Source organism: Pipra filicauda, unplaced genomic scaffold (assembly GCF_003945595.2).
Source record: "Pipra filicauda isolate LSUMZ 115617 unplaced genomic scaffold, ASM394559v2 scaffold433_size896684_pilon, whole genome shotgun sequence".
Lineage (NCBI taxonomy): Eukaryota > Metazoa > Chordata > Aves > Passeriformes > Pipridae > Pipra > Pipra filicauda.
Window position 1 is genome coordinate 410015 of NW_024104569.1, and position 18272 is coordinate 428286.

At 45.2% G+C, this 18272-nt stretch overlaps 1 protein-coding gene across 7 annotated transcripts in view; it reads left to right on the top strand.

Moving 5' to 3' along the window:
- The window catches only part of WNK2 (WNK lysine deficient protein kinase 2), a 118661-nt gene that overhangs the window by 93957 nt on the left and 6432 nt on the right, over positions 1-18272 (top strand). For 4 of the 7 annotated variants that reach the window (XM_027732558.2, XM_027732560.2, XM_027732559.2 and 1 more), the window contains 3 exons: positions 4894-4938; positions 6423-6676; positions 15310-17688. In XM_027732558.2, the coding sequence (XP_027588359.2) occupies positions 4894-4938; positions 6423-6676; positions 15310-15660 (650 nt within the window). In that variant the 3' untranslated portion in view covers positions 15661-17688. Of the gene's footprint in view, positions 1-4893; positions 4939-6422; positions 6677-15309; positions 17689-18272 lie in introns of those variants that run through there. The other 3 variants (XM_027732562.2, XM_027732563.2, XM_027732561.2) reach the window with 2 other exon arrangements.

Below are 18272 nucleotides of genomic sequence, written 5' to 3' on the forward strand. Positions count from 1 at the left end.
TTAATTTTTTTTCCCCGCTCTTTGCATGTGGAAATGCTGAGACAACAGTGCTCCAGCTAGTTCTTTCCAAATCTGTATCCTAGGTGGGCTTTTCCTCATGTCACTTTAATTACTCTAAGTGAGCAATTTTTGATGTACTCATAGCAGCAAGAAGATCTGGTTACTCCAAGGGAGAGTCCCATCACCTTTTTGTGTAAGCTGATCTGGCTGAAGCACTTGACTCAGTTTATTTTCTTATGACCTTATGTGACCTCAGAGATGAAGTCAATTAGCAGTTCATCAAAGCATAAATAAGTAAAAAGCAATATCAGATTTTTAGATACTTGGAAATGGATTGTTAGGATCCAGGAGTTCTGTCTCAAATAACTGTGCACCTTCTATTTGTACCCTATTCGTCTGACTTCTAAAGTAATTGGCAATTCCACCAAATGCTATCAAGCTATTTAATTAAAAAATTAAGACTTTTTTACCCAATTGTAGATGCTGCTTTTTAGGCAAACGGATTTTGCTTGTACAATAAAGATATGTTGTGCTGAACAGGTACTATAGGCCACTTACATATAACCTCAGAAAGGCTGATAACGTTTTTGAGGAAGTGTTTGGTTAAATAACTGTGGGTTTGCATTAATATTGGAGTTCTGCATTGCTCATCACTCTCCAAATGGTTCAGATCAAAGGCACAAGACCACTCAAATACACTCCTCCTGATTTTACGAGTAAACAGTATTCTAAAAAATAATCTTGATTTTTTTGTTTGTTTGTTTGAGCTCCCTGAAAGCCCAAGCACTCAGGTTCTTGAAAACTGACATTTACTGAATTTATTGTCATGTAAGTTTTTAACAACTCCTGAAGTCGTGAGACAATTTTGCATTCCGGGATTTTTTCTGAGAACCTGAGGGGAATTCTCAGTTCTCAGATGTTCCCATTTGGTGTTACAACGGCCACAGTAACTTCTTCCTCTGCACATGTAATTGCCAGAAGTCGTTTCGTGAATCTTCCACGGAATTACTGTTCAGTAGGATCTAAAAAGACTGGGAGATGGCAATTAAAAACTAGCGTATTAAAAATGTTTGGGTGCATGGATATTGTGAATGAAACCAAGGGAATATGTAAATCCTTCAAATGGTGAAGTTTCCTGGTGCTTAAACAACTCAGCATGACTAATTGCTTTCTGTTCTCAGCCCATCTGCTCTCTCGGGTTCTTCTGGGCGCCGTGCTCAGGAGGAGGTTTGCACTCCCCCATTCCTGAATCACACCAGGAGATGGACCACGTTTCAGGCATCTAACCCTGGCACGTCAATCCAGAGTCACCACTGAGCAGATTCAAATCCTGAGAGCACAGCCTGGTTTCCAGTGCTGCCTCTCACTTGGGGTGCCAGACAGGGCCCAGGGCTGAGCTGTGGGCAGGTTCTGGTGGGGCAGGAGGTTATACCAGCTGTTTTCCCAGTGAGCCCAACAGGCTGGTGATGTGTGTGTGTGCAGGAATGGGGATGGGGCTGGAAGGACGTGCAGCTGGTGGTTCTGTTGAGCTGGTATCCAGAGCAGCTGTGACCAGGGGCCTCAGGAAAATTAGTGCTTGAGGAAGGCCAGGTTGGAAGGGGCTTGGAGCAGCCTGGTCTAGTGGAAGATGTCTCTGCCCATGTCAGGGTTGGAATGAGATGGGCCTTTAAAGGTCCCTTCCAACCCAAACCATCCTTTGATTCTATTATTTGAAGATGAAAATGATGGAAATGCCAGCTGGCTCATGTTTCTCTGGAAGGGATGTCAGTTGACCCAGCAGGCAGGCAAACCAAGTATTTGGACTAGGCACTAAGCATGTTTGCATCCATGCCCTGGAAGTGTCCAAGGCCAGGTTGGACGGGGCTTGGAGCAACCTGGGCTAGTGGAAGGTGTCCCTGCCCATGGCAGGAAGTTTGGAATGGGATGATCTTTAAGGTCTCTTCCAACCCAACCCATTCTAGGTAGAGTTCCATGATCTGGGTGCTTGAGCAGGGAGGACCTGTGCCGGGTGTGCAGGGCTGAGACGTGGCCATCCAGCACCAGCAGCTCAGGGGCATATCCAGGCAGTCCTGGGACTATTCACAAATCGAGGTTTCCCTGGGAATTTTTTGTTTGAGAGCTGTTGGGAAAGATTGTGCTGGATTTTCAGAAATGCTCTGAATCTGTATGTTTGAATAAGGAAAACCAGCCCTTTGGGGAGGTGGGATATTCCATCAGGAGACCTCTTGCTGCATTAGCAGAAAAGTCAGCAGCAACTTGAAAAATAAATGTTCAGATGCATTAAAGGCAGTATCACAAGTGTCTTGCTCTGGTTATAAGATCCATCAAACTTGAACGCTTTTACAGTGTTCTCCAGGACCTTTTGGTCTGTTCCCCATGTCCAATATTGATTTCTCCTTCATACATTTCATGAAATAAAATATTTTCAATGGGCTCCAACATAATTTTAGCCTGAATTCCTTTCCTGGGTTAAATTGCAAGGGCGTCCTAGGGAAGAGTTTCTGCTGATTGTGAGAGGAATTTTCAAAGCTCCATTTGGCTTAGGCTTGGAATCTTGTGTAAAGCAGTTTTTGTCAGGTCTGTAGCAATTCCTATATTGTATGTGCATATGCAATTATGGAAATGGCCTAGCAGTTTATTGCCATTTCCATTTTTTTGTAGCTTTCCAGCTTTTTGGCAGCTGTTAGAGTGCAAATATGGGACAGGGGATTTTTTTCTGTCCTGTATGATATAATAGCTATTTAATTCCTCACATAAGAAATCTGGAATTGGAGGTAAAACACTCTGTTGAACTTTCACAGTCTTACATTAAGTCTTAATTATGATTCATCTCCTAACTTTACAGTTCTTAAACACCTTGATTTTAGCAGTAATACAATTAATCTGGTGAATTAGGTCTACAAAGTGAATTTTTAATTGAGTTTGAATTCAAAACCTGCTGTAGCTGATGACTGTCAGTCCCTGCTTCAGGCTGTATCACCACTTAGGGAAGGTTTCCCGTCTCAGGCCCCACGCTGGAGTGATGCTGCTTGGAAGGAGCAGCTCTCTTTATGGTGACCGACTCTCCTGGGATATTTTCCTTGAAGCCAACTCTCCTCACACAGTGTTTTGTGAGTCTGTCAAGTGTCGCCGCTCTCCGTCACTTCCCCACGAGCCTGGAGGCCCTGGGGCAGATTTGGCACCTGAGGTGCAGGGAAACCTGTGCCTGGGTGTGCAGGAAGTGGAGGGGCTGGTGATTAAAACATTTTTACATGCATTTGAGCACGTACTGCAGTCAGCTGCCTGCTTTTATTTCTCGCAGGCAGTTGCTTTCCATTCGCATTCATATTGTGTAAGTACTGCCTTTGCTGCAGGAAATAACCTCCTAGGATTGCTGCCACGGCCAGTTCCATCATGGGAGTTCTTTCCATAATGGGAGTTGGTAGCTAACTTTGGGATAGGCAAGGTAAGGTATATCTGAGGGAAAAGAGGGGAAAAGATTTAAGAATACAACACAGATGGTTGAGTTGTGAATGTGACTGTGTTTGTTATCTGGGCTTTGAGGTGAGAACTAAACATGGTCATGCTTGCATTGCTGCAGTCTTGTCCTTCTGATTTTCCCAGGATAGAAACCTATATGAACTATATGAAATAATAAGAAATTCTTTCAAAGCAATTCTCTGTTCCTCCTCATGCCACCCATATTCAAGCACAAACATCTCCCTTACTTCCTCCGTTGTTTCTTTACTTTCTCTTCCTCAGTCTCTGACTGACATCTCTTCTTTCTCCTCTGAAGACTCATTCAGGGCCTGTGTCAGCCTGGACCTGCAATCTCTGAGTTTAAATCTTTATTTCTGGCACAGTAACATCGAATACCTCCACTGTTTACTCTAGAGAAAAAGCACATCCATCCTCTACCTTACTTTTTTACCCCACTCTGATTTTGCTCATGTTTTCAAGTGCTTCTTCCCGACGAACTCTCCATAGCCCATGTCAGACACTCATCTCCTCCCATACCATAACAATATTTTTCTTACCAAGTCCAAAATACCTTTCAGGAAATTTGGCACCCAAATAGCAACGGTGCCGATGTCTGGCAAGATCTGACAGTCGAGTCGGGGTCTCGGCATACTTTGGCACTCTGCTATCTGTCAAAAGACTGTGTAAAATCACGATGAAGGATGGAACGAGATAATAATTAAAAAAACCACATAGTTAAGATAAATTAAAACTCAGCTACTCTGCTGGATTATTTTTCTGCACTTGGACAAGGCATAAGGGAAACTCATTCACAGTTCCGTTCAATTGAAGTTCAGAATCTCACATTTAGACACAAATCCTACCAAATAAAATATTTGGAAACAATTGGCCTCAGACCTGCAGAACAATGTATCTTTTTGGACTTGTAAAACAGGAGTTTTAGGGTTGTTTTATGGTTTGTCTTTGCAGCCAGACTAGCTTGACTTGTTCCTGAAAGCATTTTTGGCCTCCAATCACAAACTGAATTGACATCATTTCCTGCATTAATAGCTAACGAATCAAAACCTCCTATTAGGAAGCCAAGGCGATTTGGGAAAAAAAAAAAAAAGGAAAAGAAAAAAACAAACAACCAAAAAAAAAAAAAAAAAAAAAAAAAAAGAACCAAAACCCAAACAAATGCATCTTTAAGTCACGAGCCCTTGCTTTTGGCATGCTGTGGTACTTTCCAAAGCTTCTGAATGGCTGCACATTAAGAAAGGTTTGAGCTGTCCAGTTATTTAGGCTTCCTTTACTCACCTGAACTGCTGACTTTGTCTGTCCTTTCTTGCATAATAACTACTTTTCGATTGCTTAAAAGTACAGAAGCTTGTCCGTCCAATTCGTTGTGTTTAGTCTTACCTAATTCTGTGTGTCTTGTATTGTTTTACCTTGTAGGGTCCACCTTGAAACGACTATGTCTAGGCAAAGATCACAGTAGTAGTAACTATCCCATTTTTGTTTCTCAGTATTTCCTTCATGGCATGGGATGTTCTTTGCTTTTTTATATTATTATTTTTTACTAAAAGCTAGTTGTTTAATAACTAGAGCTGATGCACTTATACGAGAAATATAAATTGTGGTACTTTTGAGACTAATGCATGTGCTGTGATGTCTTGGGAACCTCGCATGCTGCAAGAGAGTCGTGGTGTTCTGTGTGTGTGTGAGACGTGCACGCATGCGGCCAGGAAACTGGGTTCAGTGTTTGTCTCTGAAATACACACCTTTATATGACTGCAGTTCTCTGCTGGAGGAATTGATAGCTTAAAACCATCCCGGCCCCCTTGAGCTGCATGAAATATTAAACACCAATTGAAGAGCTTTTCTCTCAAAAGCCTTATTTTTCTCACTTTCCCCCAAGTAAAGGAAAAGGGATTGAGCAGTATCCACTTAGAAGTGACGTTGCAGGTTGAATGCATGATCATTTAAAGGTTATTAATGTATTCTATATAACCGTAGGACTAATTAGTGGACTCGGTTTCATTGGCTGGTAACTGATTAACAGAGAAAAGAAGACTGAATGTTCATGTTTGCTCATATAATCATCATACTACAGTTCTGTGAACTTTTTGCTTGGAGAGATGGTCTTTTTTTCCAATCTTTAGCTATCTCAAATATGTTAGCTGAAAAGTTACTTTACATTTCCTGCTTAGGTCAGATTCAGGCTCCTTCAGTCGCAGTTCCCTGCTGAGCTTGCTGTGTCAGAGTTGTAGTTACCAACACAGGAAAAGCACAGAAAATTTTCTTCCCTAGTCAACAAATAAACTTAAACCTCTGTCAATACTCTTCCTGACTGCTTTTATCTATACCAAAAGTTCTTTATCTTTGTCTCAAAAATTCACCCCCCACTATGTTCTCTCTCCTTTGTCTTCTATACATTCGTGGTCCCGATAGGGTTTTTTCCCCAAAAATATGCAGGTGGCCAAATAAATGGTCCCGATGTCATCGAGAGAGATGGTGGGTTCCCAGAGCCTTTGAGGCACAGGACCCAGTCCTACCTGTAACCTCTGCAACAATTACATTTTTCCAGGAGGACAGTAAACTTATGCAAGCAAAATAAATGGTAAATCAATTTTATGGATGCCTGCAGTTTTAGCAATACATCCCACCTCCCACTTTCTCGTGGTAGTCTCTGATAAGGTGTTGTCTGCCTCGGGATGGCAGCGTTACTGGGCTGCATTCCTGGCTTCTCTCCCTGTCCTTAATTTCCCCAGAGAGACGTTAGCGGCCAAGGTAACATGATGTGATAGAAAATACAGACCCATTGGACTTGGACCATTTCTTTAAGCAAAGGAGTTCTGTAGCCAGGAGGGGGAGGGTTAAAAGTCTGAAAAGCCACCATTGGAGTGGCAGTAGCTGAGAAGGTGTTTGAGCTGCAGAGCTGAGGCAGAGACGTCATTGTCAGTTCTCTCTGTGTGATTTTCCAGGATCCTCGACCAACAGCCTGGTGACGTGTCCTGAGCCCCTCCCGCAGTCGACGCTGCAGGTTCAGGCCAACAACAGTAACAACAAGAAAGGGACGTTCACAGATGACCTGCACAAGCTGGTGGACCAGTGGACGAGCAAAACTGTTGGAGCTGCACAGACAAAACCTTCTTTAAACCAACTGAAGCAGAACCAAAAAAGGCAAGACATGGAGCCAAAGGCTAACCCCATGCAAACACAGAATGAGACATGTGGAGTAAGTGGCCCTCCTTGAAGGACATACCTTTTGCTATGTGTCTGACAGCCTTTTCAGAACTCAGATGTGGAGGAGGACATAGACTAAAATTACTCCAGATAGATGCTTCCTATAAATGTCCAGCTCTTTTCATTCAGTACTAATCCGATTTTTTTTTAAAATCGTCTTTTGGAATAATCTTAAGGGATACGTGGGCTGCAGTATATATATATATACATATATATATATATAAAATATATATTTTTAAATTCCAAGCTGCTTATTAACAATGATACACAGCAATACTCATATCATTACCACCTGTTGCTCAACTTCAGTTTCAACTTACTAAAAGTTTTCTTCTTTTTGATGTTTAATATTAACCTTCCTTCAACAGAACAGTAGCTGGTGGCTTGGGGATTGTGAGCCGTTGTTTGAGTGGAATTGGAGTGAGTACTGGGCTGAGAGAGGGGACAGCTGGATGTGTGTGCTGACCCTTGCTTGTTGTACCAGGCACCGTGACAATACCACCCTCAGAAATGCTGTCAAAGTATCCTACAGCAAATAGGCACATGTTCCTCCCCTCGGATATTCAGTAGCAGGACAAAGGCATTGCAATGTGTGTGTGTTCAGTGCTGGTTTTCATGGCTGAGGGGTGATACAGAGGGAGGCAAAAAAAGGAATGAGTGCACATCCAGAACCCCAGTTTACCATTCTGTCCCACCCTGGCCTGGGTTTCCAGATGTCTTCCTTCTCCTCACAACTGGGGGTTGTTTGACTAATAAGTTTTGCTGGCTTTGTTTTTTTTGAAAAATGAAAAATTGAGCCAAAGTAGAGGAAAATAACAGTGAGGAGCTGCTTTGTAATCCCTTAAAAGCGAGAGAACTAGATCTGGATAGTAAACCATTGTCTTTTTTGGCATGTAGAAGGAAAAAAAACCCGTGTAGCACTGGTAGCTCTGTAGTTGTTCGTGAGGTGAGATGTGCCAAGGAGGAACTGCTCCAGTGCCTCTGCTTTGGGACCTGCACGTTCCTGAGTCGATTGGGTCACTGACTGCACAGGGAAAAACGTTTGTGCAAATTTATTAAGCAATTTAATTTCAATTCTTAGTTGCCAAAGTGGGCGAAAAGTAAATAATCCTTCTACGTAGTAATGGTTTAACTGGCTCCAGAGTTACATATACTTGAAGATTTATAGAGAGTGATGGTGAGGGCACAGATTTTGCTCTGTGAAGTCACTTCTTACCTTCTTTTGATGTGCTTTTTGTGGTGTTTTGGTGTCTTTCCCCCGAGACTCCTGCAGCAGTTTGAAGTATTCGATGTGGGTGTTTTGCCCTCTTGTAACTGTGGAAAAGTGAGTGGTTATTTTTCTTATTTAAATCACTCATTAATATCAATTTAGAGTTAGTTTTACCTCCTGCAGTCTTGGTGTCTCTGTCTCAAAGCCTGTGGGGAAGGCAGAATATCACTGAGAGAGCAGCAGGAATGTCCCTCTCTCAGGACACTGATCTTAGAGGGTTTTTGTCTCTCTCAACCACGGCAGTTGTTCCAGGGAATCCACAGGGCTGACTGAAGTCTTTTGGAGGTGATTTGCCAAGAGCATGGAGAGGTTGGGATTCCCTGCTCTTCATTTCACATCATTCCTTGTTGCTTAGAGGAGTTGCTTGGAGCCCTGGTGTGGGTGATGCCTGGGATGGTTTGGGGCATGAAGCCCCCATAAGGACCACGGTGGCTGCAACAGAGATGCAAGGGCAGATGGCAAACATTCCTGGTGTGGGTTTTATTGGGTGTTTTGGCCATGAAGATGGCACAGAATGCTGTGAGTGACAGAAAATGGGGCAGTAGGATGATATCAAGGACTTTGACAAGAGTTGGTTCGGGAGTTGAGCATCGTTCTGCTGTTTGTACCCTTTGAATTCCAACCTAAAGGGGAAACTGAAGTTGAGGGAGGAGAGGGCTGTGTGGTGTTGGGAGAGAAGTGGCCAAAAGAGGAGGAAGGGAATAGTGTGACACAACCAGACAAGCGACCTGTGTGTCAGTGGTCAGAGGGATGAGCCCCATGAGGAGATGTTACACCTCTGCTGAATCACAGCTGCGTCCTCTGGAAGGACAAAATGAACTTGGGAAATAACATAAAGGATGGGGAAAAATAGCTTTCCAAGAGGGAGAAGGGGAAACTCAGGCTGTACTTCCTCAGTCCATCTGGTAACACCATCATTTGTCACCTCTTTTGATCAAAAATGCCTTTGCAACAAAAGAATAAGGAGCACTAAGCAGATTCCCAACCCATTAGAGAAAGTTATAGTAAGGTTTTATGTTGGAAATAAAGGCTGGATAAATAGGAAACATAGGGATTCTTATGCCTTTTGTGGTTTTTTTTTCAACTGGAATAAATAGCAGGAAGCTGTTAGGGCAGGTTGTCTCATCTCCTCATGTGGGGATTGGTTTTGAGAAAAGCTGTCGCTGGTCCTGTGTGATGGTCAGAAATGAGGGGCTGGGGGCAGCAGTATTTGTATCTTGCTTCTGCATTGTCTCTGGGGGTTATTGGACAGAGAGATACCTCCTTGAAGGGTTTTCATAAGGGGTAGGAGTGAAGTGAGTTGTCCCATGATGCAAAATACATTTTTAAAAAAAATTATATATATAAAATATTAACTATACATTTAAATAGAAAAATGTATTTTTCAATTTATTATTTTCTTTTACTGTCCACCCACTGTCATTAATAAGCAGGGCAGCTGTGTGTCTTTCTTCAAGTCTTCTCTTTCCCCCTGGAACCAGAAGACTCTCTTTCCTGAGTTGTCTCTGATTTACCTGAGATGCTTCTACCACGAGCAGCAAATTGTTTGCTGTGAATGTAATATTTTATATGATTTTTTAACAAAGTGAAGGCTGGAAATAGCTCAGAAGAGAAACTGATGGTGTGCTTAATAAGAGTAAGTGGTTTTATTTTTTGTCATCAGAAGTGTAGGCAGCAATGAAATAATTGGGATACAAAGCAAAACTTTATATTCTGCTTTGTTTCTGTGGAAGTTTGGCTGCAAATCTGGTCAGAAGTTTGCTGGGGGGGGGGTGGAACTTCAGGCATCCAGTTGTGTCACAGGAGCACTGAAATGTTCCTTCCCAAATGTTTTAAGGAAGCATGGAAATGCAGGTAGAGTCTCATCAGCAGTAGTTTGAATTGTAATAGGAGATGTTAGAAAGAATTGAAGTCAAACTGCCTGATAGTGGTGATTTCTGTCTTTGTCATCTGTGTGAAGATGTGGTGTAATAATCCTTTTTTACAGGTAATTCTGGTTGGCATTGGTCAAGGAATATGCTTAGGAATGTGAGCTGCCTTCTGTGCACATATACTGAATATTGGGTACTTACAGGCACTATTTAAAGATGCCTGGGAATGAAGGGCTTGCCAAAAATGTTTTCTATTCTTCATGCTGTTCTGGAGCTCCATGGGTTTTAAAAGGCAAAAATATTACCCCCCAAAAAAAGGTGTAAACATGTTCCCAGTGCATGGTGAGGCTGTTTCTGTGAACACACAGAGCTGTGTCAGTGGGTGACGTGTGCTGGGGGCTTGGACACCGTCGGTAACATCTGCACATCTGCTGGCATTTCCTGACTCTGGGCTCCATGGGCTGACTGCCAGGGAGCTGGAGGTGGGCACGGATGACAAAACCAAGCAGGAGGACTAGTGCCACCTTTACTGTATCCTCTGTCTCTCTTGGGTTGGAAGAATAGTAAAAAATGAGTCTGTGTTTAAAGCTTGGGCTGAATGTCAGAATGACTTTCCAGGAACTTGGAAAAGCATAAACACAAATATTCAGGAGCACCTAATAACTTCAGGTTTTCAACAAACTGGGCAAAAGTGATAAAAGAGGTGGATTGGCATTCTTGCCTGCTCATGTTGGCAGCCAGCTGTGACTCTGCCCTGCCACTCAGTTTTGTTTCAGTGGTAGCTGGTCTATACAGAAGTAAAACACTAATACTAATGGGGTAGCCATCAAAAGAAAAATATTCTAAATCCTGACTTTTTAGGTGGGCTGTGATAGTTACAGTCAGCTTTCACAGCAGAATTACCTGGTTTCCTCTATTCCAATATAAACCCAGAAGTATTTATGGTGTTCGTGAGTCATACCCAACTCTTGGCTGTGTATTTGACAGTACAGGGGCTGTGAGTATCACTGAGGTGGCACTTTGGAGCTTGCCTGGTGAGGCACAAGAACAAGGTAGAGAATTAAAACAAGTCCAAAGAACAGATTTGGGGTTTTTAAACTACTTGAGTCTTTGTCCTGTGGGGTTTGTTTCATTTTTACCAGTGTTTTCCTGTATGTTCTCCTCTGTGTGTGTATTATTCTTGTTTTCTAAATGAGTCTGTGTGATTATTTGGTGCAAAGGGAAGACTGGCAGGAGAAGGCAGGTGTTGGGAAGCAGGAAGGAGAGGTGGCTGGTACCTACAGGGCAGAGGTTTGCCAGTGCAGGCAGAGCTGGGGAAGGGCAGGTGGGGAGGTGGCCTGAGCAGAGGGGAGAGGGCAGTGGGCAAAGGTGCCCCTGTTAGGTGTTGGTTCAGTAAGTTTATTGCTTCTACAGAGGAGGTTAATGGATATGTAGAGGGGGAGAGCAGGGGAGGAACTTCCCTTCCTACGCATGTCACAGAGGGTACTCTGCCCCCCTGAGATCCCCCCAAGAGTGTGTGCAGGGCTGGGGCCTCAGCACGAGAGGGACTTGGAGTGAGTCCAGAGGAGGCCACGGAGATGCTCCCAGGGCTGGAGCCCCTCTGCTCTGGAGCCAGGCTGGGAGAGCTGGGGGGGTTCACCTGGAGAAGAGAAGGCTCCAGGGAGAGCTGAGAGCCCCTTCCAGAGCCTAAAGGGGCTCCAGGAGAACTGGAGAGGGACTGGGGACAAGGGATGGAGGGACAGGACACAGGGAATGGCTTCCCACTGCCAGAGGGCAGGGATAGATGGGATATTGGGAAGAGATTCTTCCATGTGAGGATGGTGAGGCCCTGGCACAGGTTGCCCAGAGAAGCTGTGGCTGCCCCATCCCTGGAAGTGTCCAAGGCCAGGTTGGACAGGGCTTGGAGCAACCTGGACTAGTGGAAGGTGTCCCTGCCCATGGCAGGAGGTCTGGAATGAGATGAGCTGTAAGGTCCCTTCCAACCCAAACCATTCTGTGATTGATTCTATGACTAAAGGACATCAACCCAGTCTTTCTTCCTTAAAAAAAAAAAAAAGTAGAGAAATCCCTATTAAATATCTCTGGCAGACAGACTTTTTACATGGTGATGTCAGATGTAAATTTTGCAGAGCAGTTGTTAAATTTATTGGTTTTGGGACTGTTGGCCTTATCAGCCTCCTTAAGGCCAGGGCAGCTGACTCTGCTAGGCCTTGACATGCAGCAGAACAAACAGGAGGACGTGAATATTGTAACATGAAAAATGAAGTCATGCCATCCATAGTAGGCTAAGCCATGGAATCTGTGGCATTCCTCATTGCTGGTGTTATAGAGTCTAAAGCTGAATCAGAAAGGGAGAAGACCAGTTCTGCTTTCCACTCCTTCAGGAGTTATTTTATTCTAAATAACCCCCAAAGACGTGTCCTGTGTGACTGTGGGGACAGCTCCAAGGATCTTTGTATGTCAGTGGTCTCTCAACATGGGTTCCTTAAGCTGGATGCTGTGCTCTGATATTGTACTGCTTGTTTTCAATTGCCAAGATAACTTCAGAAACCATTCACAGCCATGTCTTCAAGCTGTGGGGAGAATGCCAAAGCCAGAAGCCACACTGGAAGCCGAAGCCTTGGCTCCCTGGGATATAGTGGGTGTAGCTGGTGCACACTGTAGAATCAACAGCCTGTGCCAGAACTGGCACCTTTCATAGAACCAGAGTCACTGAGGCTGGAAAAGCCCTCTGACACCACTGAGTCCAAGCATTCCCCCAGCACTGCCAAGGCCACCACTAACCCATGTTCCCAAATGCCACATCCACACATCTGTTAATCCCTTCAGGGGCAGTGACTCCACCCTGGGCAGCCTCCAGCAAACTTGCAGAACTGACAAGGGAGTGGCCCAGGGGAGAGGTGCCTTGGGCCAGCAGGGAGCCAAGGATACCAGACATGTCCTTTCAGCCCAGAACTGGCCAGCTGATGAGAGATGGGAGAACCCACAGGCTCACAGCTGCACTGGGGACTCTCCAGCCCCGGCAGCTCTCAGGCTGGTGCTCAGGTGACCACTCTGACCATTGACAGGGCTCTGACCAGGAATCCCAGGGCCTTCCCTCGGTGCATCTTGTTAAACACCAGCCTGGCTGACTTGAAATGCTGAGCTAGTCCTGTTCACAGCTGAGATCTGACCCCATGTAGGTGATGAACGCACCTCATTCATCACCATCTGAATGTCCATCTTCTTCCCTTCAACCTGTATAAGCAAAGGGACTTGTCTTTGGGACAAGTCTCCTGGCTTTCCTGGAGCCGGGAAATCCACAGCTCCTTGTGCTACTTTGAGGACTCTTTTGGCACATGTTAATTTTGGTGTTTCAGTCAGCATCTCCATGCAGGACTCAATGGGTTGTGTGGGCCTCCATCAGTGTTGAGTCATCAGAACTGGTTAAAAGGTGATGGTTAAATAGAGGCCATGACCAAGAGACTCCTACCCAGGGGAAGACACAAGAGCCAGATGTTGTGCCTCCTAAAGTGTGCATTTAGCTCCCTTGAAGCATGGGATGAAGGTAGAGGAAGAAAACTTAAGTCATTAATATACATTTGTCATGACATTATCAAGTTGAATGAGTATGTGTAATGGTGGGTTTGGAGCATGACACAATTTTATTCCCAGTAGCACATACACAGCCTTAAATCCAGCTGCTGCTTTGCTGAGGAATTCAGCTGAGAAGGAGAAAGTTCAGAAGCTTGAATTGGAGTGAGTCAGATTTCTCAGTACTTTAAAAGAGCTGGAAATGATGTTTTTCAAGTTAATTTTTAAATAGGGCCACTGAAAATGTCACCTCACATTTTCAATGCCACTGAATAAATAATCTGTTGCTAGTGTAAGAAATGCTGTCCTGGAACCATAGAATGTCCTGAGTTGGAAGGGGCCATCAAAGATCATCAAATCCAACTCCTGGCCCAGCACAAGACACCCCCCAACAATCCCACCACGTGCCTGAGAGCGTTGTCCAAAATCTGTATTTTGGTTAGGTACATCACTCACAGGTGTTTAGCTTGGTGGAAACCATGATTTTGAGGATGTTAAAACAAGAGTTTAATAACAGCTTAAAGAAGTGTGCTGGTCTTAAAAATATGTCCCTGGTTCCTCTGTTTCTTGTTCTTTGGTGTCTGTTGTTAATTTTGGTGGGGTTTTACACTTCAGTGATGTCAAATTCCTTACACTGAGGCATCTCTTTCAGTTCGACGTTCACCATCAGATTCAGGTTTCAGATGAAAGGAAGTGAAGAAGGGTATCAGATACTTCTGTATTTTTCTAAAATTGCCCTTGGAGCAGAGTTTCATGCCCCAAAGCAGAAAATCCCAGGGGGACATTGCCATTTTTATTGTTAATTGAGAAGAGAAATTAAAATCAGAAGCATGGAGTAAGCATTCCACACAGCCTTATACGTATATTCATTTTTTCTGTTGAAATTTCACCTTCATGCCAATTTTATCAATTGAATGTAAAATATCACATTGGTGGGAGATTCCCAGAATTAAGTAACACCCCTTTTTCCTATGCCACAAATAGGTGCTGGCGTGCTGGGAACCCCACAGGGAGTTGTAAATTCTGTGACATTAAAAACATAATGAAATGTGAATGTTTGGGATAACGGCAGTTCCCATGGTATTGTGCAGGATGGAGTGTGTCATCTGGAAAGCTCTGCCATCCCATATTGAGAGAGAGCTCTTTCTCTGCCCCTTGCATGCAAAAGCTGAATAATTGTAGTGGGTGTTAATAGAATTCCAGAAAACCGGCTGGAATTGGTTGTGGCAGCGCCTGAGGCAGAGCAGCCCCGCTGTGCCCTCGCTGGTTTTGCCACCCTGGCAGGTCTCCTTCCTCTCCTCAGTTCTCTGGGGCCAGATGAAACAATTTTGTACAGAAATATGGGCTAGAATTTTTAAGCCTCTTCTGAGGCGTGAGAAAGCCTCTTCTGAGGCTTGTCTCACGTAAGCGTGTGAGATTTGGGTTAATTCTGCACTTAGTGCAGTTCATTTACTTCTATGCACAAGAAAAAAGATACTTGAGTTCCTTTGGACATGCGAGGTTGTTTGTGACTTTTTATGGTGTTCATCCTCACTTGTTTAGTGATGCTTCCTGCCTTCTTGAAGAGCGAGGTTATAATCAGATAACTTTCCCCTCTGCCCCATATCAATCTTTCCTATTAATTTCCAAATTTTATGCCTTTAAAAAGAAAAAAAAAAAACAACCAAAAACCAAAACAAACCCAACCCAATCCACCACCAAAAATATAAAAGGAAAAAAAGAAATGAACCCAAAATAAAGGCCCAAGGACACTGTGACACCCTTGTGCCTGTGCCCCCAGCTGGCAGCCCGTGCCACGCCATGGGGGAGCAGTACCACCATGGACATGTGTGTCTGGGCTCGGTGTCACTGCCCGTGGCAGGGGGGAAGAGGAGCTCTGTAGCGACGCTTCTTGTATTTCTCTTTTTGTAGGTAAATTCGGTAAGGACAGGACTGGGGAGCAAGTGCCCTGTTCCGGTGGCTTGCCCCATGCCCACAGGATTAGCTCCTGGAGCTCCACCATCCCTGCCAGTGCCTGTGCCAGGGCCCGCCCTTGCTGGCGCGGTGACACCGTATGTGATGCCTCTCTGTCAGTACGGAGGAGTTTTCCCCAGCCCCGTGTACGGGGTGCCGTGGCCGGGGCCGATGGCGCAGCCCGGGCTGGTCGGGGGTCCCGGCATCGTGCGGTTCTCTCCCCTCAGCAGGAGCTGCCTGCGGATGTACCCGGTGCCGCTGCAGCGCCCGCCCGCCCGCGCGCCCGGCCCGCGGCTGCGCATGACCTAGCGGGGCGGCCTGGCCCTGGGGACCCTGCCACGGGCATCCTGCCAGGGGGGATCTGGCCGTGGGGACCCTGCCACAGGTAACCCTGCAATGAGTGACCTCGCCATGGGCACCCTGTCACGGGTAACCCTGTCGGGGGGTGACCTTGCCGTGGGTGACCTTGCATGGGTGACCCTGCCACGGGTGACCCTGTCAGTGGGTGACCTTGCCACGGGTGATCCTGCCATGGGTCCTGGTGATTTTGACGCCGTCACGTGGAGTGTTTGCTCTGTGGATGATCCGTGTGGGCCGGGGCGGGGCCCGCGAGCGCACAGCCATACCCCGCGTCAGCAATCACTGTGAGGCGGCGTCACGACAGATCGTTTGTGCTTATGGCAATATCTGCTTCTGTTCCATTGCTGAAGACACTTTATTCCTTGTGTTCTGTTTCACACTTGCGATCCTTAATGTTGATGTACTTGAATTGATGACTTGCAAATTGTACTAACCCTGCAGGACTTCAGTGCCTTGAATCTCAGCTTTCCAGTCCCAGCTGGAAAGAGATGTACAATTATTTGAAAGGTGTATTTTATTTACTGCTTGCCAGTTGAAGTTCTTTTTATTTGCAAAGATATTGCAGGTTTACAGTTGACATTCCTCATCGGCTTAATTTTGCTGTAAATGCTTTCGTTTTTATTCACGGGTTGAATTTTCATTTCTGAAGCTTTTAAAAAAAAAAAAGAATTGTGAGGTGAGGTTTGTTCGACACGTTTGTTTGACGCACTGATCATAAAACTGTTTGTGTTTGTACAAGGAGTAGTGAAGTGCACATTGTAATGTAGGAGTATTTACAGAGTGATCCAAGGAAAGTGCATACAAGGACAGGGAATAGCTTCAGGCAGTGCAATCCGTTCTCCTCCCCAGCCTGTGGTAAAGTCGTTGTAAAGGCGGCTTACTGCAGTAACAGGCAGCAAAAATGCTGTTTTCCTCTGGATCAGCAGCACATTGGATTTAATTTCCTTTTCCTATCTGGGCTTTTATAATTCAGTTAAATTACAAGCTCATGCATGTTCCATAAGTGAAGAAAACTAGTGGAACTCTTGATCGTAGGAGAACATATCTCCAGGGGACTGTCAGACCCGTGTAAGTACAGCGCTCGCACGGGCTCTGGCTCCGGTTCGGCCACCAAGGCTCAGGGTGGTGTCTGGCCACTGACAGAGTTCGTGCTGAAACAGAACAGAATATGAAGCTGTTCTTTCTCATATCTGACACTTCAGGTTTGGAGTCTCACCACCTTTCATATGGAATTTTTTTTTTTTTTTTTTTTTAAATTTATTTATTTACTTTTATTTTTACCAAAGTTTGCGCTCCAGGTGGCACGGACACCTCTCTCCTGTTTGAAAGTTGCTTTTTGCCCGTTTTACTGTGCGTAGAGTCTCCACCTGCACCTCAGTCTAAAGGCACAAGGTAACCACTAGGCCTGTTTTGCCGATGGTAAGTCTCCTTCCCTCTGAAAGCGCTGCGGGAGCGTTACAGGCACAGGACCCGGAGCAGTGGCCATGCCCAAAGGCGCCGTCACTCCCTGGTGATGATGCTTTATACCATCTGCTGAAGGGCAGAGATGTCCTGTGCTGCCAAGCTGTGAATTGTATAGTTCTATTGTACCTCGAGCATTATTATACCTGTCTAAATTATTTTGTTTGTACCCTTTGAATATATTATTCCATCAATTCAGTTAGAATTGAATTTTATAGACAATTATGCAGAGTCTTCTGCCTGGGCAAAATACTTACTGTAGTAAGAGATTTCTGTTCTCTGTACCATGTATCTTTAATTTGTTTGAGTTTTTTAGATTCATGTATGTATGCTTCATGAGCAAACATGGAAAATATGTTCTCACACCGGGTTCCCTTCGGCTCGCACTGAATCCTACAGATTATGTCGCTATTGCCTGTATAGTCCATCCCTTGTATACTGACAAAGTCAGTGGCACTAAAAGCCCCGAGAAATTGTATAGATTAAAAAGAAAAATAAACATTTTGTGCTTGAAAATGGTGTGAAAAACCCGATGTTTTTCTAAACTGTAGAACTGGGTCGATTCCCAGCTATTCTGGGTAACACTGCCTTTGTTTTCCAGACTCGTTCTTGTCCCTTGGTTGTGTAGCAGGAGCAGATGTGATGCCTCTGCCAGTTCTTGGGTTCTCCCCATAGCCAACACCTCCAGCAGCTGTAGAAGGGAAGCGGTGCCCCAGGAGGTGCGTGGGGCCACCTCACAGGGCACAGTGCCCCGAGTCCTTGCCTGTGGAGGTGTTCCTGGTGTTGGGGCTGCTGCAGAGCAGAGCGGGCTGAGTTCCTGTGAGCAGATGGTGCCCTCAGCGCTGCTGGTGGTGCACGTGAGGGTGCTGAGTTTGGCAGATGGGAAAGAAGCCCATGGACTGTGTCCCCCCCTGTGCTGCAAAGCACTTGGGAAGCCCCTCTAAAGGATCCTGGCATCGTTTAAGTGTGAGGAAGCTTGGCCCCGTTGCCAGCACCCTCTTGGCAGTCACCGCCATCGGGTTAGGCTGCAGGAGGAATGAGGGAAGGGCGTGCAGGTGACACCCCTGCTTCTGTCTCTCTGTGCACCCGTCCCACGTGGC